Source organism: Chelonoidis abingdonii, chromosome 3, assembly GCF_003597395.2.
Source record: "Chelonoidis abingdonii isolate Lonesome George chromosome 3, CheloAbing_2.0, whole genome shotgun sequence".
In the NCBI taxonomy this organism is placed as follows: domain Eukaryota; kingdom Metazoa; phylum Chordata; order Testudines; family Testudinidae; genus Chelonoidis; species Chelonoidis abingdonii.
The window spans coordinates 135,715,293-135,739,067 of record NC_133771.1 but is presented as its reverse complement, the minus strand read 5'-3'; the positions used below and the strand labels follow the sequence as shown (position 1 = coordinate 135,739,067).

General features: G+C 44.0%; 1 protein-coding gene and 1 long non-coding RNA gene across 3 annotated transcripts in view; one reads left to right on the top strand and one right to left on the bottom strand.

Moving 5' to 3' along the window:
• Nucleotides 1–10,305, top strand: part of GALNT2 (polypeptide N-acetylgalactosaminyltransferase 2) — a 166,117-nt gene extending 155,812 nt beyond the window's left edge. For both annotated transcript variants that reach the window (XM_075064141.1, XM_032806386.2), the window contains exons 15-16: nucleotides 3,004–3,123; nucleotides 6,904–10,305. In XM_075064141.1, the coding sequence (XP_074920242.1) occupies nucleotides 3,004–3,123; nucleotides 6,904–7,059 (276 nt within the window). In that variant the 3' untranslated portion in view covers nucleotides 7,060–10,305. The remainder of the gene's footprint in view (nucleotides 1–3,003; nucleotides 3,124–6,903) is intronic.
• The window catches only part of LOC142046593 (uncharacterized), a 782,351-nt gene that overhangs the window by 424,466 nt on the left and 334,110 nt on the right, over nucleotides 1–23,775 (bottom strand). The window lies entirely within an intron of this gene.

The window sequence follows — 23,775 nt, the reverse complement described above, 5'->3', positions numbered from 1 at the left end:
TTCTCTGGAGCTTCTACCTCTGTGGACACTGCATGTGTGAATTAAAAAGTACCTAGCTTTTGTTAGCATAGTCCTGTTAGAAAGTGGACTATGGTAACGTAGGCTTAGGTACCTTTTAATTTGCCAGCAGCATGTACTCGGGGAAGTTAGATTGCAGCACTTTGGTGGGCTCTGCAGTTCACATCTACATAGTACATGCTGAGGCACTGTGTAGACATAGCCTCAGTCAGAGCTCATTGGAGCCCTTCTGAAACATAACTAGAGTCAGAAAATTAGTGAAAATAAAAAAAAAAAAAATATCAGGCTCTCTAAAAATAATGTGCTTCACAGAAGTGACAAGCTTTACCAGCTAGCTGGTACTGCTTATTTCCATTAACCATCAAATGTGGCTCTCACAGAGGGTATACATTTCGATGATTTTAATGTTTAGAAGTCCACATGAGTTTTAAAATACTGGTTCCATTACATAATATTAAATCAAAGTCCTAACAGATAACCATTATTTTTACTTTGCTCTTAAACAATGGCAGTTAATCATATAAGGATTGGAGGGAAATACCCAGCAAAAAGTCATGTTTCAGTTACCTGAAACTACACATTTTAAAAATACTTTGAGTATTTTGTTTGTTCTAAACTGAAAGTTTACAGTCTGAATTTTAGGTAGGTTTGTAGTTCACAAAGGGATCGTGGGGAGTTAACAATGTTCTTGTGCAGTCATACGATTTCCTTTACACCTATGATGAGTAATTTCAATGTCCTTAGCTGATGAATTGCTAGCAGCTGTTTACTAAATCTTTATGTTGGTAATAGTTTGTAATTGGATAAATTCTGATTATTTTTGTGTGTATTCTCATGAGGAAATTGACTGAGTCATTCTTAATCCAGTGGAGTTGCAAGAGAGAGTGCATGCCAAAAGTGCAGTTAAATCAGAAGATAAATCAAATGAAAAATTCGATGATCTAATTAGCTAATCTCTTCCAGTCATGTGTGTTGCTTGCAAGATATTTGTTAATGTTATGGCTAATAAATTCAGTCCTGTGCAACTAGGTCTCATAGCTCAGAATCCTCCTCAGGCACCAAGAGCAGACTTTATTCTTAAAAGGCCTGATTGAGAAGCAAATTGAAGGTGAAGAGGTGGCTTTCAATGGTAGAGGGAATTAGCCTGGGAGGAAGAGGGAAATGAGAGAATGAGGAGCGATCAGGAGCTGTGACAAGGGTCCCAGAGGGGCTACACTGAGGTTACTCAGTTAGGGCAAACTGCAAAGAATGGGGCAGATAATCCTCGAAGCTGGTGGATATTCCAATACTTAAATTTACCAAACCAGCACAAAATAGCTTCTATACCTCACTGGTTACCCAGAAGCCAACAACACAGTTCCCTTATAGCAATCCACCCTTGGACTTCCTCCCACACATCCAAGTCAAATATGATGAGGATTACTGAAAATCTTATTCATCATATAAGAAAGTTGTACCAATCCCAAAGGGTTGGACACGTTACCTCCCAACTTAATGAATATTTCAGATCTTACCCAAATACATGCTTACAGCCAATTCTTATTAACTAAACTAAAATTTATTAAAGAAAAGAGAGTGAGTGAGTATTGGTTAAAAGATCAGTATACATACTGACATGAGTACAGTTCTGAGATCAGTTTCACAGTAGAGATGGTGAGCTTTGTAATTGCAAAGAGTTTTCAGAAGTAGTCCATAGTCTATAGTCCAATGTTCATATCCAGGGTGATCCAGGTGGAACTGGAGATCTCAGTCTTACGACTCAGGCTTCCCCACATAAAGCATCAAGCAGATCTGAGATGACAGGATCAGGTCCCAAGAGTTTTTATACAGTTTAAGATAAATGGCTTAGTGGATAAATTACCTTAATGTCATTCTCTAACAATACAGGTTTGTATTTCAAAGTTCTAGTCCATCTAACATGGAATGGCCCTAATTATCATTTACATACTTTTCTAACCTGTCTCTAAAGGTTGAATCGGGTAGATTAGCCTGCAAGCTACATAACCCTTTTTGTCCATGTGTCTATATGTCTCTAAAGTTTGAGCTAAATGGCTTAATGGATAAATTACCTTAGGTTAATCCAGGCAGTTAATTTCCAGTGGTGTTTAGGAAAGAGGTTACTCCAAAAGCCTACAGTCCTGGGTGAACAACAGGCTTTTGAAGTAACCTCTTTCCTAAACACCACTGGAAATTAACTGCCTGGATTAACATAAGGTAATTTATCCATTAAGCCGTTTAGCTCAAACTTTAAAGAGACGTATAGACCAGTGGTTTTCAAATCGTGAGTTGCAACCCAGAACTGCACCGCCACCTGGGCCGTTAAAAGTCCTGTCGGCGTGCTGCTCAGCTAGGGCAGGCTAGTCCCTACCTGTTACTTTACATACAACAATAGTGTAGTTATATATTATAGACTTACTTTCTAAGAATGTTAAAATGTGTTACTGGCATGCGGAACCTTAAATTAGAGTGAATAAATGAAGACTCGGCACAGCACTTCTGAAGGCTGCCGACCCCCAGTGTATGCAGTGTTTTGAGCCCAGGTGGGCAGTTTTGCGTTGGTGGGGCCCACGCTAGCATTCTAAAAATAGTTGCATAGATGACTCTCGGAAGATGAGGCTCATGCTTTGGAGGGAGACGGAGGTGCAAGATGCAGTTTCACAGTAAATTAGTCCTCAGCTACATTGGGGTCCTAGAGGACCATGTGTCAATATGGTTCCAGCTAAAATGGGCTCTGAATCTGACCAGTCATAACAGAAGGTTGTCAGTTTGGAATATTAGTTTACACTGCTTTTAAAACTGTGTGTGGAAAAAGCACTGTTCAAACACTTGATGCTTTAAATCCAAAGTGGGGCTCTTGGTTACAGAAAGTCCCTTCTGAGCCTTTTTACAGGAGTCTAACATAGGCCAACTGAGCATGTTTGCATATGTTTTTGCATGTTTCTATGTTCACAAATATATATTTCATTTTATTTCCTTGTGTTCCAGGAATGGGCCTTAACTAAGGACAAGTCAGTGAAACATATGGATTTGTGCCTTACTGTTGTGGACCGAGCACCTAGTTCACTAATAAAACTCCAGGGCTGCAGAGAAAGTGATGGTAGACAAGTGAGTACATAATGTGTATAACTCACTGTGCAAGCAGTTCTACTGGAAAATCAAAAATCTCTGTGTGCGCGCACATATGCATACTTAACCTGCTGTGGTTCTTGGCCTGTACAAACCAATAGTTTGCTCTCTGCCCCACATGTGTATAAATCAGGATGCAGATGACTCTCACTGCCAGCAGGACAGTTGGGAACTGCAGTAGAAATAAAATGAGGCCATGCTTGTGTGTTGAGCACTTCACCCATTTGTGTGGCCGCAAAGAGGCATTGATAACTTGATTTGAGATGGATGTGAAACTCAGAAAGGAGTCTAGTGGAAAAGAGACAGTATTAGTGGAACTAGTATAAGGAGACTAAATTTTTCCTACTAAATTATGTGGAGGTCAGATATTTAGAAAAGGGCTGTCAAAATCTCTCAGTAGCCTACTAAGTGACCCCTCTCAGAAGGTATCTTGGTGGTGTTAACGCAAACATACATTTTTTTTTTTTTTTAATAATCAAGGCAATGTGCCCATAAGAATCTAAATGCTGGCAAACTAGGTAAAAAGGAAACAGTCTTGAGTCTTTAATTGAGGAAAGATAAAGATACATGCAGGGATATGTAATGGCAGACTGTGTTTCAGAGACCATGGCCTCTAGATGGAGAAAATAGTGTGTAGCCCCTCCCTTCTGAAGATAGTAACCTAGGAGGCCAGCAGGTCCAAATTTAGGGCCAAGTTGAGCCCTCATTTACACCCTTAAAACCCCTATGAAGCTTTGAGGTTGCATAGGTATAACTGAGGGCTGCGTTGGGGTCTATCTTCTATTGATGTCTTTTTACTAAGGTATATGAGTATGTAATTTCTTAAAGTGCATTATGGAATATAGGTGGAAAGCTGCAGTAACACTTGCACCATAAACCTTTTCCCTCCAAGTCCTCCATCAAATAATTCTAGTGAGAACATCTCACAAATACCTTGGAAGTCTTTTGGACCTTTGTGCTCAGATGACCTTCTTCCTCTCCCCATCTAAAACCCATGAGAAATGCACTAAATCTGTCCATATGAGGTAACAAAGTTTTCAGTATAACGTTTTTTACAGCAGTCGAGTCTCTAGAATATTTGGTTTAGATTTTCACTGATGCCTGTTTGTCTGTCTGTCTCTCTCTTATTTCAACAAGAAGAATGTTAAGTGCTCACATCACTTGTGTAATCTAGAGTTTTTTTATTTACATTGCAAGTGGATATTTTTCTTGTGTTCCTAAGTGAAACTATCATATGGTAACGTAATAGAATGTAAAGGAAGACTAACAAATAATTACCAACATATATTACAGCTTAGATGCTAGTATAATAGTAAACAGTCGAATGGAAATATAATAAGAAATGCAAGGAACAGAGATCAGTAAGGGATGGGATGTGCATTTTGAGGTCGTGTCCATGTAATCTCAATATACAAAGCTGTCCTCCTCAAACTTGCCTTATCAGTAGGTCAGCCCAGCAGTGGTGGTGTGTACTGCATGGGTCTGTGCTATCAAACCTACTTCCAGAGACAGATCCATAATATATTTTTGAAGCCCATATTTCAGCGAAGCCTGAACATGTGACAGTCTCTCTCTCTGAAGAGAATAGAGCTCGATTCCCTCTCCCCTTCAGACCTCAGCAACCAAGACCTGACATGTCTGCTGCTACTGATGTACATGTTTTACATATCATTTAAAAGGAAAATATTAGAAGGAAAAGCCTTTCTGGAACTAGGGAGAAGGCAAAAAATGAAGACAGACATAGGACTGCACTTTGTGAGAGCACCAGGCTCCCTAAACAAATTGCATTATTAAGCAGCACAGTTATTTTGTCTTCAGTTGCCGTGCACAAGTAAAATCACATTTGCAGAGTCATCTCAGCAGCAAATCCCTTTCATATAGTCATAGAGAAGTCTGCTCTGCAAAGCCATGGGGTTTTTTTGCCTCTAAGCCTCTGTGCTTTTGTGCTCAGCGAGCAACTATTCTGCAAATACTTTGTGACTGGGAGTTTGCTTTCTGTGAGATACTATGTAGTGCAGATGTGGGCAAACTAAGGCCTGCAGGCCACATACAGCCTGCAGGACTGTCCTGTCTGGCCCCTGAGCTCCCAGCCAGGGAGCCTAGTCCCCAGCCCCTCCCCCGCTGTCCCTCTGCCCCGTCGCGCCCTCTGGGCAGTGTGGGAAGCGCAGCTAGCTCTGGCCAGGCGTTGCGGCTGTGAGCTCTGCTGCTGGTATGGGGGCAGGGAGCAGGGGAGTTGGGTAAGGGAGCGGGGAATCCTGAAGGGCAGTCAGGGAAGAGGGGGAGAGCAGTCAGGGGATGCGAAACAGGAAGTGTTGGGAGTGAGAGTCCTAGGGGGCCTGTCAGGGGGTGGGGATGTGGATGGGGTGGGAGGACAGGTCAGGGGACAGGGAGCAGGGGGTTTGGATAAGGGGATGGGATCCGGGGGGGATAGTTAGGGGCAGAGGGTCCTGGGAGGAGGTGGTCAGGGGATGAGGAACAGAGGGTGGTTGGATAAGGGGTGGGGGCTGTTGGGGCGGGGCTCTGGATGGGGTCTGGGTAGTCAGGGGACAGGAAGCAGAAGGTTGGATGGTGGGCAGGGGTCTCGGGAGAGGGCAGTCAGAGTACAAGGAGGAAGGGGGGTTGGATGGGTTGGAGGTTCTGAGGGGGGCAGTTAGGGGGCAGGAAGTGGGAGGGGGCAGATAGGGGGCAGGGGCCAGGCTGTTTGGGGAAGCACAGCCTTCCCTACCTAGACCTCCATACAATTGCGCAACCCTGATGTGGCCCTCGAGCCAAAAAGTTTGCCCGCCCCTGATTTAGTGAGAATTTTAACTGAGATACAACCAAACTTAATGGATTCATTTTACAAAATATGTTTGGGTCAGAACTTCAGGTATCTCCCTTCCCTCTGTCAGCCCAACCCCCTCAGTCTTCTCATCCAGGAAAGGAGACCACTTCTGCTTATGCCAGAGTCTCTATGCAGTTGCCAATATTTACAAAAATTTGGCAAAGGTCACTTCTTTGAATAGGCTGTGAGCTGCTAGGTCCCCATCTGTCAGAGGGTTTGTGGGCATTCTAGTTACAGTATTTACCAACATTATTGTCACAAACTCCACCCTTAAAAGCAGGACAAGTATTATCCTTATTTTAACAGCGAAACCAAGGAAGAGAGTTCTTGAAAAAAGTCACAGTGGGAAACTGTCAGCTAGAAATAGAATACAGGAGTCCCTTGTTCTTAGTCCCATACATGGTCAATCAGACAACAGTCCTCAGCATTGCTCTGGACAATGCTGCTTTTAACAGCCACAAATTAATTAGGTGGGCTCTAGGGCCATGGTTGCACAACCTCTGAAAGACTGCCTTGGGGATCAGTTCTTGTGATTTACAATTTTAAAACATTGGAGGGGGAAGGGGGGTGGCGGGGAGCTGAAGTTAGTGCTGACATTTCTATGTCCCGCAGGTTGAGGGGACCACAGCTGCAGGCTTTGCAGGCCTCTAACCTGGCACTGCATTGGGATTGTATGTATTTGAGGAGAGAGCTGGACAAAATGACTTGGTGTAACCTCCATTTCTAGTGCAAAGTATTAGCTGGATTAATGGTTGTGTTAGCATGGCTTGTGATAGTTTGGTAAGTCTTAAAGGACAGTATCTAAACTGTTGTCTCAGAATTACCACAAACAGAGGCCGGGGAGGGATTTGATGGAGAACTAGGAAGGCAGAACATGAAACACATTTTTATGCACACTTGGATAGCTCATTACTTTATTTTATTTTTTTTTCCAGAAATGGGAGCAAATTGAGAGCAACTCTAAACTGAGGCATGTTGGCAGTAATCTGTGTCTAGACAGCCGAAATGCCAAAAATGGCGGTCTTACCGTTGAGGTCTGCAATCCTTCTCTGTCACAACAGTGGAAATTCACACTTAATCTACAGCAATAGAAGGGCTTACACACAACGCCATCTTGTTTCCTAGACATTGGGCAAAGTTTTGATTGATATATTTCTTAAACTTTCCATGGAACTTATATACCTCAGTATTCCATCTTCGTCTGAAAGTAGGAGAGAACAAAGCCGAACACAAGGGAACCAAGGGGATGTGGAACACTGCAATTATCTCACTGAATGTAGTGCAGCAAAGTTCCCTTCTGGTGTAAAGACTTCTCAGTTCCTATCTGACTTCAGTTTAGTACTTGCACAGCAGATGATTAACATCCCTAGAAACAATTGATGTACAGTAGAAAATGGATCTTAACACACAGAAGGAGGGAGGGGAGTAGGGCGGGGGGAGGAAGACTGGGGAAAATAAACTGTTAGGAGAAATTGAAATCTCCATTTACATAGAAATCATCATTTGTGGTTTCCAGAAGCTGAAGTGTCATTTTGAAGGGTTTTTTTCCATGTGTAATTGGTATATTTGAATATGAACTTTTCTATGATGGACTCTAAATATATATATTATACATATATATAATATATGTATTTTATCATTATTCCCAACTGTTTATCAATTTTCCTCATCTTGTAATTATCAACCAAGTGATTAACATACTTAAACCGGAAAGTGGATTGGACTGTTGAGAGAACAAAACTGTGTGAAGGCGTGTCATGTCGATGCTAACACTGGATGCTTTTGCTTTGCAAACTGGACCTATTTCTTAGCACTTGACTATCTGCAGAGATTATGGAACTCAAGAGGAGGAAGAGAAACAGCAGAACAAACTGATGGATCTGCACACATCATTGCTTGGATTGTCTCTTCTGACTGGGAATTCACTACGTGTGCCCTGGGTATCTGTAAACTTATACTTGATATTTATGTTGAACATTTCTTTAGTACTTGGTCTTTAAAATACTTTTTTTCTTTTATTAAAATTATATAAGCAGTGCAGCTGTTTCACAGGTGCAGCCATTGGGGTTCAGCACAGTTTGGTTTTTTAGCAGGACTCTGATCAGCTTAATTTCTTTGTCTTAATGAGTCAGGATAAGACAGAATAGTAGCATCACTGTGTACAGATAGCACATTATGATCATAAGTTTTAATCTGCAAGGATCAGCAGCTACATGATATCTCAGAGTTGCCCTTGTTTAATCTATAAACCTGCTATAGGGGATCCTCTTTTTTTTTTAATTCCTCCAAACAGAATTTTTGAAACTGATCCTGGTACCCAGAGTACGGCCTGGAGATGCCAAGTGGTGTTTTTAACCTTAGAATAAATACAATTTACAGCTTCAGCCCAATTGACATCATTTTTGTATTAAAGCAATGCTGTCGAAGTTAACTTGACCCCAGTATTGACCTACTCACTTATGTTTGCCTAGACTATATGATTTGTTAAAAGCTCACTGAAGCATTTGTTTTTAAAATAAAAAAAAGGAAAGAATCAGTGCTGGCAACAATAAACACTGCATTGATAACTTGGAGATGAGCGATGTAAAATCTAGTTTGGTAAGATAATGGATCTCAAACAGCCTAAGGGCTGATTCGAAAGAAAGATTTAGAAATATTGTTACTAAACCGTACTATAACAGTGGTCTTTTCCTTTTTCTGAGTCTCGGGGAGCAGAGTATTTCATGAGCTGCACTTTCCTTTCTGGCTGCATTTAGTACAGTAAGTGGAATCTCTCCAGGAAAAATGGTTTTTACTTTGCAGTGACGGACATTGAAATAAGAGGCCCATAAATGTGTATAATGTATGAGTTGGAGCTGCATAACATGCATTTGTGGATCTACACAGGTGTCTTTTGGGTATACCAGGAACACTTAGGGAAGAGATTGAATCAGCGCTTCTCCCGTCCAACTCTCCTACAAATACATGAAGAGGAGGGATCTCTCTCTTCTTCCCCCCACCCTTCAATCCTTTTATCTCCTCCAGTAAAAACTCTGGGCATTTGCCTGTTTCAAGGTGGCTTGCAATGGATAAACAACTTGTTTTTGGCCTTCAGTTTCTCCCCATCCACACCCTTTGAGGGTATATCTATGCTACAGGCACAACAGAAGCCAGACACTTGCTATAGCAATGTAAGGGGGTTTTCTGTCACTGTAGCAAATCTGCTTTAGAGGGGGTTAGCTTGGTCCACAGAAAAATTGATCCATTGACCTAGCAGTGTCTATACTGGAGCTTATGTCAGCTTAACTCGGTCTCTGTGGTGTCGGGTTTTCACACTCACAAGCAATGTAGCTAGGTCAACCTAACTTTTAGGTGTATATTAGGCCTAAACTAGCTGAGTTTGCAGAGGGATGTGATTCAGTCATGGTGGGGTTTGCTGCTACTCTTGAGAATAAATGTTTGAATTCTTGAAGACTGATCTCAGCAGCACATTCATTATGGTCTAATTGTTCTGAGAGAAGAGAATTTAAAAGGTGCACTAAATTCATACTGCCCTGCATTTCCCTGTATGACTTGGAGCTTAGCAAATGGACAAGCTACTGCTAACTGACATCAGGAGCGAGTCTAGATATGGTTGACTGTTCTGATTTCTGTCTCTAAGCAGGATTACTAGTAAAAAGTCTTAATTTTTATAAATTCCGCCCCTTCCCCCTTCTTGATTGCAAACCAAGTCTTTAGATGTCATCCTACATATTGCGAAATAGAAATATATCTTTAAACCCCTATGGAAGCTATGCAGATGCGTCTTAATATAGGAGCTGTACAATAGACAGCATCACTGTATGTGTCATGGGCGCAGAACAGAAAAGAGGTTGTGTCCTTTTGTTAGATATGTTTACATGACTGTGTGCCAAAGTTATTTACTGTGATTTAATTATTCTTAAAGTATCAGGATTATTATGAGCCCCTTAGAAAGGTAAAATTCCTAAGAACCCCTGAATCAAATTGTGATGGAGTCTTCTCTGAAAGATCTTTTCTTATAGTCTTCAAAGCAAAAATTTATGGTACATGTGAGCTTGTTTTGCAAATTTTCAAAATACAGTTTGGAAATTCTTTTCAGTTGGTTTAAAAAAAACTGCTGTACAGAGCTTGTCCTTTGTTCATTTTATAGATGGAAACCATCCTTGAAAACTTTAACTTAAATAAAGAAAATTACTTTATAGATAAGATTGTGATTGATGCTATAATTATTTGGTTTCATGCACCCAGAATCTGGCAGCTGTTTCCAAATGTTTTGATCCATTTGACTGTTTCATGAGTGTCTTTTTAAAAAAATAAAAATAAAAAATTGTTTTTTACAGGTTGTCTTCACAGGAGAAAAGTTATGTGTAAGCGAGTTTAAATGTTAACCTGTAGAAAACTCTTACTGAGGGTTGCATTTTCCTCTTGAAGACCCGCCAGTTCCCTGGCTCTCTGTGGCCTCTAAGGAGTGCTGTTGTGGGCAAGAAAGTCTTTTTACTGCTGGGAATTTCAGGAGGATCAGGGTCCTGCTTCATTCCTCTAACATATCTGGTTTCCCTGATTTCTTCTCTCAGTATGGAAAAGCTCAAGGGGAGAGGCAGACTCTGGTAGCAACAGCTCGGGCCAGCAAGGAGGAACAGCATCTGGCAACACTAGCAGCAGAGATTTAGATGGGGGAAAATGAGGCTCTCTAATGAGGCAAATGGGAGGAAAAAATGGTGGCAGGAACAATTCACTTAGGGTGAGACTTTCAACAGTGCTTAGTGTTGGTCTAGCTCAGCTCGGGAATCATGCCAGTGCTGTGCCCCTCGGAAAATCCTAACCCTCCGCAAGGCATCACACTGAGAACTTCCTGGACAAAATCCAGAATGAACTGGAGAACACCCTTGCAGTGCATTAGCAGTGCTGACTGGTCAATCAGAGATCCCAGGGCCAGTCTTGGGTGGGGCATACTCCTGCCCACACTGACATCAACAGCAAAACTCCCATTAGCCTTCATGGGCCCTTAGTTTGCTGGAGGGAAAATATAAACACAGCCATGTGGTCCCTGAGGAGATGGGCACCTAACCTATCCAGCCCTGCTAGGTGATTGTGGGTCTACACCAGAATTTAAGCACTGCCACCATCTTAACCACCTCTACCTCTGAGACATAAATCATTATCCCTTTGTGTACTGGAATCCTGTAATATCAGTGGGTAAAAACAGACCTTTACAGAAGACATTACTGAGCTATATTCATGTTTGGGTGAAATCAAATAACCCTGTCAAAAGACAGTAAACAAAAGAGACACTTTTCTTTTAGAAGTTACATTAAAACATAGAGATTAAATGAGCCAAACATCCAACAAATTGCATGTTCCATTTGAAAAAGTTACAATTTTTCTACATTTTCAAACTGTATGCAAAGAGTGTCCATGTCCACTTTTATATATATCACATTTAATATACACTGCCAAGTGGAATTGTATCCCATACTGCTTGGCATGAAAATGTAATTAAGTAACCTCTGTAGTATTTGATACAAATTTATCCCACCTATACATCAAACTCAGTCTTCCCCGGAATAATTATGTAGTTCTTCATTCCATCTATTAGAAATCTCTGATGTTGCATCAATGCTGATTTCTGAAAATCTTGACTACCAATAAATGTAACTATTATAAATGAAATATTCATTTAGATCTGCTTAATCTAACAATTCTGTATTCCAAAATATCCATTTGAGACACTCTTGATTCATTTTCAGTGCTGAATTCAAATGTCTGAATAATAGATTTCCATTAACTGCTTTTCTATCTTTTTATTGAAAGTAGGGCTGTCAAGCGATTAAAAAAAATTGCATGATTAAACAATAGAATACCATTTATTTTAAATATTTTTGGATGTTTTCTACATTTTCTACAACATCAAACTTTAGAGCTTTCAAGTCCAACCAGTCCTATTTCTTGTTCACCCAATTGCTCAAACAAACAGGTTTGTTTACATTTGCAGAAGATAATGCTGCCTGCTTCTTGTTTATAATATCACCTGAAAGTGAGAACAGGCATTTGCATGGCACTATTGTAGCCAGTGCTGCAAGATATTTACATGAGAGATGTGCTAAAGATTGTCCCTTGATGCTTCAACCACCATTCCAGAGGACATGCGTCCATGCTGATGACAGATTCTGCTAGATAACGATCCAAACCAGTGTGGACCGATGCATGTTTATTTTCATCATCTGAATCAGATGCCCCCTGCAGAAAGTTGATTTTCTTTTTTGGTGGTTTGGGTTCTGTAGTTTCCGCATCGGAGTGTTTCTCTTTTAAGACTTCTGAAAGCATGCTCCACACCTCGTCCCCCTCAGATTTTGGATGGCACTTCAGATTCTTAAATCTTGGGTCGAGTGCTGTAGCTATCTGTAGAATTTCATATTGGTGTCTTCTTTGCAGTTTGTCAAATTTGCAGTGAAAGTGTTCTTAAAATGAACAAGTGCTGGGTCATTATCCAAGACTGCTATAACATGAAATATATGTAGAATGAGGGTAAAACAGCAGGAGACATACAATTCTACCCAAGGAGTTCAGTCAAATTTAATTAAGGCATTATTTTTTTAACAAACATCATCACCATAGAAGCATGTCCTCTGGAACTATGGCCAAAGCATAAAGAGGCATGTGAATCTTTAGCGCATCTGGCACGTAAATATCTTGCAATGCCAGCTACAAAAGTGTCATATGAACACCTGTTCTCACTTTCAGGTGACAAATAGAAGAAGCAGGCAGCATTATCTCCCATAAATGTAAACAAACTTGTTTCTCTTAGTGACTGGCTGAACAAGAAGTAGGACTGAGTGGACTTGTAGGCTCTAAAGTTTTAACATTTTGTTTTTGAGTGCAGTTATGTAATAAACTTTTATAAATTGCTCCTGTATGAGGTGAATTGAAAAATGCTACTACTTTTATCACTTTGGTGAAAACAGAACTTGATTTTTGCACATTAGTATAGGCTGAGAATAACAGCTCTTACCTTTCTACCTCCTCAGGTCTAATGTAACCCCCTCCCCCAAACACACACACACACACCCTGTGCTTCCTATAGGCACTGAACTGAGAAAATAGGACTTGATATACTGAATAGCCACAGCTGCCACACGATTGGATTAAACCTTGTCAAATGAGGCGTCCTCTCCTAGTTTAACAACAGGTCCAGTGAGCTAAGCCACACTTCTGTGAGCAAGTCTGTTTTTCTTCTGCAGCTGCAACACAATGTTGCTGCTGAGTTGGCCATATCTCTAGTTACCCCACGTAGCAGTCCGGTCAACTCAGGCATATGCAAAGGTAGCCATGGACTGCAGTGCTCCACTGACCATGGGCCAGTCTGCTCCAGAACAGTCTCCACAGAGCAACTTAGAGCAGCCTAAGGGCTGCCTGTGACTCCAAGGGGCTGTTCTGGCAGCTGGGATTGCTATAGTACTGTTCCCAGCCCCCCATGCATTGGCTGCAGGAAGGAACCACAGCAGCTCAGTTCCCTCTACACAAGAGATGTTTGGGGGTGGGATAAGCCATCATTAGGGCAGTTGAGGACTTAGCCCCTTATGTCTGCTGCTGTGGAAAGTATGGCTGAGGGGCCCATTCTCCTCTCTGGCCAACGTATGGTGGTAGTGTACAGGGGCCATTAAAGTGCTTTTTAAGCCAATCTATCTTTCAAGTGGGCTGATTTCATGATTCCTGAACACTTGGGGTTGGCAATGCTCTCGTTCTGTGGCAGCCCCGTGGCAGCCCGCAGGAGGCTGCTGTAAATTAGAGTGGGGGGGACACACATCCGTTCAGCAGCATAAAATCTGGGTGGCACAATGCTACCTCCGCCTGCCCTGCTGGACTGTGTTCTGTGCTAACCCTCCCTGCGCACAGAATCCATCCCATCTAAACCTGACACTGGGGGCCAGGCAGCATAGGCAGAACCATCCTGTTTGGCCTGGAAAACACCCCCCATTCTGTATAAACAGCATTTCCTTGTTTTGAATGGGGAAAGGTGGCTTTGTGCCTACCTACAAAAGTCAATCCATGTGATGACTCTACTCTGTTGCCGCAGGGGCTGCATTCCTATTAACAAAATAATGCTGCAAATCTGTCCCCAGTTGTTTGAATCATGACATATAAGCTCTTAGGACAGCAGCAGCAAGAAATAAAAATCCACATCACCACTGCTTTTCATTATCCAAGTAACACGGGGTTAAGCTTTCTCACACAATAAAATGCTGCAGGCTACTGTGCAGGCACTGTAGTTAAACGGACTCAACAACTGAAAAAAATCACATTTCTATCTGAAAATGTTGCACCTAATATGAATTTAAGTAGCCCTCTAAGGTTATCAAGAACAAGACAGATTTGCCAAATATTTATTCTTCCCTCTCTGTTTTCCAGTTTGTTCCCAATCTGGACTTGACAGGCCTTTGGGGCTTGTCAGCTTCACTGATTTCTGGATAGGTAGTTGCATCACGCACCTGCACTGTTCTGAAAAGAGCTCACAGCCACACTGCAAAAGGGTGTTTCTCAGGAGCGGCAGCAGCAAAGCTGACTTTTGTAAAGAGATTGCTCAGTGCACAAGAAAAACACTTTACTTAGAGTACTGCAGGCTGAGAACCTGCGGCTTTCTTTAGCTACATAAACAGGGGGCGGGGGGGACACAGAGTAATCAAACAGGAAGTAAGGGAGAAGTGGAGCATGGCTCTAACCCATAATACTCTGAGTAACCAGTTAACCCCTTGATGACCACTTAAGTACACTCACCTCCTTAGTTTGCAGCCTGGATGTGGTATTTTAAATCGGTGGTTCTCAGTCAGGGGCCTGGCGGGGCAGCAAGCAGGACCATCATTACACTTGCTTGGGCCCAGGGCGGAAAGCCCCAGCCAAAGCCCCACGGCATGAGGCTGAAGTCCGAGGCCCTAAGCCCCACCCCCTGAGTTGAAGCTGAAGCCTGAGCAATGTAGCTTTAGGAGGGCCCCTGTGGCATGGGGCTCTGGGCAATTGCCCTACTTGCTACTCCCTAACACTGGCTCTGGCTTGTATATACAGAAAGCCAGTTATTGTAGCACAGGTGTGCTGTGGAGTTTTTATAGGGGGGGTGGCTCAGAAACAAGTTGAAAACCTCTGTTTTAAATAACCAGGGTCTCCTCTCTCTCATAGGGTCACACCTTTCATTGGCAGCCAGAGACTGACTTCCTCCAATCTCTGCCTAACAGATTCAGCCTTGGTTCCCAGATCACTGGAACTGGGAACTTTTTCTTTTGGCTTTTATATTTCACAGCAACAAGCACAGAACTGACCACATGGATGGGTTCCCCGACATAGGTTTGCATTCACTACTGAGCTCAGTCATGCTTGGTACTGCTAATATGTATATTCATTGATTGCAGTAGCTGAAGCCCCTAAATCTACTTCCATATGTACTGACTGTTTAATTCTACCATTACTTCATAAGGTCCCACTTTCTTCCCTTTTAGACAGTACATAGTGTGCACCTCCTCCTCTCTGTCTTCCTCCACCACAAGATAAAACGCCGCCTGCTTTCTTCCATTGCCTCTGGTCTTTTGGGGTCTGCCCTCAGGGACTTGAGATGCAGTTTGATAGTTGCCTTTGCATTTGCTGGCTAAGCATCCAATCTTGAGGCATTAATGACACTGGGCCATTTTAAATTTACAAACTGATGCAAAACGAGCTCCTCCACTATGGAAACCCCCTCAGGAGCCTGAGTCCCTTTCAAGCCATGATAGGTTTTGTTTATCGAGTTAGTTTGATTATCCCTGCATTTCAAGTGCAAATCTTACAAGTTTTTCACTGCTGCTTCTGTTGTTTTGGCTAATTCTACAGCTTTGGACCAGGTTAAGTTCCTGCTGCCAGCAATTGTCTTTGTGGTGTTACTAATGAGAGAATTCAAACAAATCTATCCTGCCACATAGCCCCTAGGACATTTCCAAATGAGCAACATTCTGTTCATCTTGCTGATTCCACCACATACACAGCTACACTTTCACCTTTCCCCCTCATTCTAGTATGAAACATGAAATGTTTCACAGCAACGTCTGGCTTTGGTGTGCTGTGCTTGTGATGGGGTGTTCACCCACAGCTGAACTGAAGGGGTTAAGGGAGGCTAAGATGGGCCCATAGGCTGCACCTGGAGGGGAGCTAGGGCTCAATAATGTGTAATTAAGGATGAAGCTTACCTGGGCTGGCACAGGCAGGGCTTCCATCAGGCTAGGAACAGAAAGGGGCTACAGGGGGAAAGTGTCGTAGTGACTTACTTACAGGAGGGAGGTTTGTTAGAGATTACAGGGTCTGCCAAGAAGCTAAAGGGAGAAATAGCCACAGGGAGTGGAGGAAGCTTAGATGGGTGGTAAACCCAGAGGTTGCAGAGGTTTGAAAGAGGAAGCTGCAGAAAGCCTCAGGAAGTAGCAACCACGGCTGGGTGCCAGTAGACCATAGGTCTGTGGTCTCAAACCTGGGGCAGAGCTGGGTTTCCCCTGCTAGCCCTGGGAAGTGGTACAGCCTTGGCCATAAAACACAGGCCTGCCTGGAACAGCAGCTTGTCCAGAGAGACCTTGACAGACCCCTGGAAGGGGAGAACTAAAATGACATGGGCTGAGTCACAAAGACAAAAACCGTGCGGAGTCCTGGAGGGTGCGATTGAGACAAGAGGTGACTGTGAAAGGAGCATCTAACCGTGGTGAGCTCATTCCCAGATGGGCTGCTAGAAGGTGTGCAAGTGGTGAGTAGTGAACCCTGTTACCTTGCTTGGTTAAGATCTTTTGCAGGTTTTCTGAACTTCTATCTCCTGGTTTCTGAGGCTGGAACAAACTCCTTAAGAGGGAAGAAGTTTTTACTGCCTTAGGCACTGGGGAATATTATTTTCTGTTTGTCCTTATCTGTCATCTAATTTATAAGGGAATGGTGGCCCAATCTTTCAGTGTATTGCTGTTAATCCTCATTTGCTGATTAAATGCCTCAATTTTCCCCAAAATTGCCATTCTTACCTTTTTCTTCATCACCACATTTGTCAGGGGGCCACTCTGTGAACAAGAAACACTTCACCTACAGGTCTGCAGGCTGGGAACAGGCTGCTTTATTCAACTACATAATGAGCTGAGCGAGGGAAAACGCATCCTAGCTAAAGCAGCAGTAAAGGAGGTATGGAGTATGGGTCTCACCTATCAGACCCTTGGCAGAACCCAGATAACCCTATAAGGTTCACTTTCCTACATGGGACTGAAGGCTCAGCAGGCAGGTGTGTGCAGACCTCAAAAACAAAAGCAAGAGGATGGCTGGACCTGAGTCTGTTCTTTGATGTTGCTCATAGACCCTTGCTTAGGTGGAGTATGGCCTTGGGCCTCTCCCTCATGTTCACAGATTGCAGCTAGACAGCTGTGCTGGAGGTAGGGTAAGCTACCCCTTTTCAAAAGATAAGGTAATGGCTGCTGAGTGGACAAGCTCTCTTCAATGCGGATTTGTGATCTTGGAGTCAGTAGACATATAGGCGCTGACTCTGTGGATGCTTTGGGGCTGGAGCACCCATGGGGAAAAGCTCTCCTCCCCCCTCCCCATCTCCTCTTCTGCCTCCTCCTCTGAGTATGCCACGTCCCCGCTCCTCTGCCTACCTCCCAACGCTTCCCACCAGCCGCTGCCAGACAGTGGTTTGGCCGCTCCGGATGGTAGGGGGAGGAGCAGGAACATGGCATGTTCAGGGGAGGAGGTGGGGCTGAGGTGGGGATTTGGGGAAGGAGTTGGAATAGGGGCAGGGAGGGGGCAGAGCTGTGGTGGGGCTGGAGGGAAAGGGGGATTGAGCACCCACTGGCAGGAGCAGAACTCTGTGCCTATGAGTAGACATACTGGTTCCAGGCAGTATTGCTCAGATGCACTTCCTTTCCCCTCCCCCAGAGTAAATCTGGCTCTAAATGCTACAACTGAGCCCTAAATTCAAAGGTTCTGATCTGTCGGCCTAAACATCCTTTGCACTGTGCACTCATGATCCTCAGCCTCACTCTCAGGAGCTGCCAGAGGAGTCAATTCTGCAGCCAAGGCCTTTGTACTGAGAGAGCCTAGCTGCTGATCCGGGTGGGGTCATTTCAGGATGCAACAACAAAACATTTAGCACTGGCTGGGGTCTAACAATAGGAGTGGCAGCTTCTCCGCTCTAGTAATTAGATCCCATTGGACCATTCAAGTCTTTGGACAGAGTGCCTCTGCTTGTCTGTCACCTATCAGATCAGAGAAGGCAGAAGCATACTGTGCAGTGTAAATGCTACTTTAAAATTGGTCTAGTGCACAAAAGCTTGAAATTGGCTGCAGTCATCCCAATTAAAAGAGAATCCTCATAAATATTGATGACTTATTAAAGCCGTCTGGCTGCTGTTTACTTTATTAACCTCAGCCAATGTTGTGAATATAGATATTCAGCAACTTGTATGACAGCCAGCTGAAATATATATTTCAGAAGCATTGTAATAGGTTCTCCAACACTGCATGGAATTGAGCCAACTCCTGGTTAAAGCTATGAATGATCTTCTGGTTAAACTAACTGGTTATATTTTACTTTACTGACTTGATTGTTAGACTTGATTTGCAGCATTTAATACTAATGTTTGCTCCATTTCGCTGCAGACTGTAGATTGATACAAGGGCAGATGTAAGGGGCAGAGTATGGTTAGCAGACATGTAGCATGGAGTCCAACAGTGAGGTAGAACATCCAGGCCATCAAAGACAGGTTGATTTTTGCTCAATGTATGTCCTTGCTACTCCTGTGTTCAGCAACATTTTCATCTTCTAGGCCAGGGGTTCTCCCAATATAATTTTTGGTGGCCTCAGAGTATGGCTACCAACTCTTGCTGGTGACCACTCTGAGAACTTTTCCTAAAATACTTAATTAACTTTAAGAAAAACAAGTAAATATGCACGTGTGTCCATATCATTGTAACTTATGTAAGTTTTTTTTTTTTTTTGCAGACTCAATAACAATAACGTATAGTTGTCTCTATTCTTTATTGGACCTAAACAGAATAGAAACAAAAATATGCTTTGCATATTTTGATTATTTTTTTTAGACTGGCTAGCTAGTAAGTCTGCTACTGTGAAAAGTGATATTTGTATATTTAATATCACTGTTCACAGCAGACTTACTCATCCCCAGCAAGCTGGGGGACAAATTAATCCTTGGGTGAGGAAGTGGGTAAGGGGGCAGGGGCAATGGGGGTCTGGAGGAGGCAGTGGGAGTCGAAGTGATGGCGTGGGGGGGAGTCCAGGGATGGTGCCCAAAACCCTGTGGCTGAGGAACAGAGCCCACCGCCACATGGCCAGATCCTGCTGCCCACCACCTCAGGGCAGAAGCCTGAAGCTGGAGCCCCACTGCCCCTGGGGAAGTGGGGAACTCACACTGGTTGCCTATTTTTATGATGTTTGTGGCTCTGGAAGGGGGTAGGAACCAACCCCTGCAGGCAGCCCCAGGGGAGGAGCCACTGCTTTGCCAACACCTCTCCCACCCCCAATTACAGCCCAAGAGGCTGTGGCTGCAAGAAAAGGCCCTGGTGGCTGCATTTGAGAAACACTGTTCTAGGCATTGAACTATACTGTGAATATTTACTATCCTTGCCTCACTGGCTTCCATTTGAACTGCCCAGCTAATCTTGCAGAGTGCCTTTAGATAGAAAGGTCTCCTTTCATGAACTACGTTAATCCTGTCAACTTCATAGGTGTGAAGTACATAATCAAGTTCCTCTTCCCATTGTGAAACTGTAGTTTGAAGATAAGGATAATTGTTAGATTACCCATTAGTTTTTCCTATCAATGATTAGTCTGCAAAATATATAAATATTTCCTGAAAAGTTGTGACGAAAAGGCCAGTCTGGATCTGAAGGTTGTCTTCAGCAGCATGAAGCCAAGCTACAGTAACTTGATGGGCTGGGCAATGGATGTATGGTACTTATGTTTTGCATCCCTTGCCTGAAAGATATTTTCTAATTTTTGCTTGCAGGCCTCCATGAGCTCCGATCATAACGCTGGCCTCTACATATCCCTGTCCAGATATGTATTTGGGGTCTAATCCATGCTTGCTAACTGGTCACACAAGGATGTGGCATCTGCCTCACTCATTGTCAGCAAAGCTTACAACATGCTTTTGTATATCTACTTTTCCTTCAGTGTGACCAATATTAAAGCAAAGCAAAGCAAAATGCCTATTTGATCAACATGACTAATATCCATGACTGCATCTATAATCACAGGTGCTTTTTATTTTTTTTGGCCAGTGGGTGCTCCTCTCCACCTCCTTCCCCCCCCCATGCAAGTTGTGGGCGGAGCAGGGGCGGTACCTTGGGGAAAGCTCAGTGGTTTGAGCATTGGCCTGCTAAACCCAGGGTTGTGAGTTCAATCCTTGAAGGGGCCAGTTGGGGATTGGCCCTGCTTTGAGCAGGGGGTTGGACTAGATGATCTCCTGAGGTCCCTTCCAACCCTAATGATCTATCTATCTATGAAAGAGGCTGATTGGGGATGAGGCCTTGGGGCAGAGCAGAGGGGTCAGGAAGAAGCTGAGTGAGGATGGGGCTTTGGGGCAGGGAGAAGGATGGGGCCACGGTCTGGGCACCAGGACCCACAAAAGACTAATCTGGCTTTATGGGTGCTGAGCACCCATTTTGTGGGTGTTTGAGCCCCAGAGCACTCAGTCAGTGCTGATGTCTGCAATGACAGTAAAAAAATTAGCTTCTTTGTAGCTATTAAGTTCCTCCTGCTTTCTGATGCTAAAATACTTAAATTCATCAGTAATTGTCTTGCTCAAGTATTTCATTCCCCTGGTGTCACTGATTTGTTTGCCAAAATTGTCTTATGTCTGTCAAGTAGCTCAATGATACTCAAGCATATACCACAATTGTTGCTCTCCAGCACTTCATGGTGGCCATGGAAGGGGGAGACCTAATCTAGCTGAAGTTTTGACTGCATCAATCAATTTTATTTTAGTGCTTCTTGCTGATACGATGACCCTTCATGAACTGCAGAGCTTCCATATGTGACTGCACATGCGGGTCATTCTGCCAACAAACAGACATTGACTAGCATATTTTTCAAAACACTGTTAACTATTTTGATTTTTGAATTTCTTTATCCCTGAACAAGCAACAAATATGATAGTATTCTGAAAGATAGGAGCACACTAGCTGCTTGACATGCAAATCTTCATGTGGTACATTTTTCATTCTGTAAAATGAAGATGAGGAAAAACAGCTGCTTGTAGGAAAAAATGGAAACTCTTCCATTTAGCATATCTCTTTCAGTGGGCTGGCAAGGGACCGATCTGTATAAGCATGGAACCATAGAAAAGTAGGGACCTTGATAGTCCTGCCGCACTACAGGGGACTGGACTAGGTGACCCAAGTATTATCTAGGCTGTCCCTGACAGGAGTTTGTCTAACCTGTTCTTAAAAACCCTCCAGCGATGGAGATTTCATGACCTCCCTAGGCAATTTGTTCCAGTGCTTAACTACCCTCACAGAGAGGAAGCTTTTCCTCATGTCTAGCCTAAATCTCTCTTGCTGCGGTTTAAGCTCATTACTATTTGTCCCATCCTCCATGATAAAGGAGAGCAATTTATCACCCTTTTTATAACAAGCTTTTACTTACATGAAGACTGTTATCGTGCCCCGCCCCCCCAGTCTTCTCCTCTCCAGACTAAACAAACCCTATTTTTTTTCCAGTTTTTCTCATGGATCATGTTTTCTAGGCCAGTGGTTCTCAACCAAGGGTCTGCAGCCCCCTGGGAGGCCATGAGCCTTTTGGGGGGGGGGAGGGGGCTGCAAAGCACCGGTGCTCTCCATGGGGCAGAAGCTGGGGGCCACAGAGCAGAATCCCAGAGCCCCAAGCCCTGGTGCTCTCTGCAGGGCAGAAGCCCTGAGACAAGGGGTGGAATTGGGTAGTCATGGGGGGTATTATCTCCCTCTAAAATGCAGTCCCTTACCCAGAGCCAGGCAGTCCTGGGGACAGCTCTACGCCCCCACCTCCTTCTCTCCTCCTGCCTTTGAGGCCCTGCCCCCAGCAAGGTTGAAGGCAGGAAGCAGGAGCTGGGCAGTGTGGAGCAGCTGCTGCTCTGGCTGGTGCCATGGAGAGGGCAGGCACAGTGTTCCCCCATCTCCTGCTGCTGCCAGTGCTCAGGATTGAGAGCTGAGGAACAGCTGCAGCTCCCAGCCCCCTCTTACTGTTCATGCAGCTGGTAAGAGCTGCCTAGACTGGCAGAGCCCTCAGGGAGCAGTGACTGCACAGGAGTCCCAGCATGCAGCCCCTAGCTACCCCCTCTCCCTGCACCCTGAGCTACCCGCCTGCCTTCACACAGCCCCTACCTGCCTGCACTCTGAACTACCCCCCTCCCTGCACACAGCCCCCTTGTTCACATGCTAGCCCCATCACTGACCTCCTATGTCAGTATACGCACTTGTGGGAGGCCACAGTTGAGCCCTGAATTCTAGAGGGGCCAGGAGTAGGAGAAACACAGGGCTCTCTAGCAATTTTCTGTAGCCAGTGGGAGCAATAGCACTCTGGGATAGGGAAACCAACCTTCCTAGCTGGTCCAGACACACACACAAAACCAATTCCAGACAAGTGGTGAGGTAAATTGGATGGTGGGGTTATTAATGGTAAGGTAGCGAGGATTGCTGGAAGAATGGAATGGTAAGGAAGGATTTGGAGGGGTGGGTGGGTGCGTTTGGAGGAAAAGTTCAGGATGCTGCCCCAGACTGAGCAGGCAGCATGAGAAGGTTGAAAGCAAAGAGTAAGGATGAAGGGAACACTGCAAAGAACAAATGGAGGAGATGGCATGGTGGGAAATGTGACCAGAGATTGGGCACAGGGAACAAGTTATGTAGGGCCATTCTGGATATACACATATCAGTTGGAAGACTCTAGATTGCCTTCTGCCCAGATCATTCAGATTATCACTTTATTTTATTTCTGTAGTTTTTTTAAGGCAAAGCAAAGCCTAATGCTCACAGCTAGCGTGGTGACTAGCTGGATGTGCATTAAGCATGTCTGGATACATTTTTTTAATTTTCTTACATTTCCCTCAGTGTGTGCATGCCCAGCATTGGGCAATGTGTTCTGCCAGGGGTTTACAATAGTGACTTTTCATTTTCCACTAATGACTTCAAAGCTATGGACCCTTGGAGCTCCTCAGCAAGCCCTGTAGCTTGAGTGTGTGCAGCATGCCGCTTACCGTGTTTGCTATGCAAACAAGCAAGATGTTGCCTGGTTGAAATGGGGGCGGAAACATTGCTGCTCACCAAGGATTTCATGCTGCTTGTCTCCTCAGGGAAAAGGTGGGTGTGGCAGTTGGTTCATGGTGATCTGTGCTTAGACATCAGCCCTGTAACGAGGAGGTGTAGCAAAGACTCTACACAGGCCTGGGCATCCATTGAGTTATATATCCAGAGTCAGAGACATCCCAGAGGCCTGGTCTTAGAGCTAATGGGCTGCTGATGCCTTCTCACCCTCTCCTTTTCATTTCTACCAAAATTTAAGAGCCACAGGAATGATGGGAAGCAGCCAAACAGGAAAGTGAATGCTCACCCTTCGCCCAATTGTCTGGGGAGACTGTCTCCATTCCCAACTGTAATGTCTCTGAGAAGCCCAGGCAACAGGTTGGAAACAGAAGAAAACTCCTGGGTGGAATGGCACAGGTGAAAGTGTTCCTGGCAAAGTGCCTTCTGGTTTGCTGACACAGGTTCCTGTGCTTCACCCAGGTGACCCAGAATCCACTCTCAGTATGGATGTCAACAGTTTGAAATTGCCTGCCACC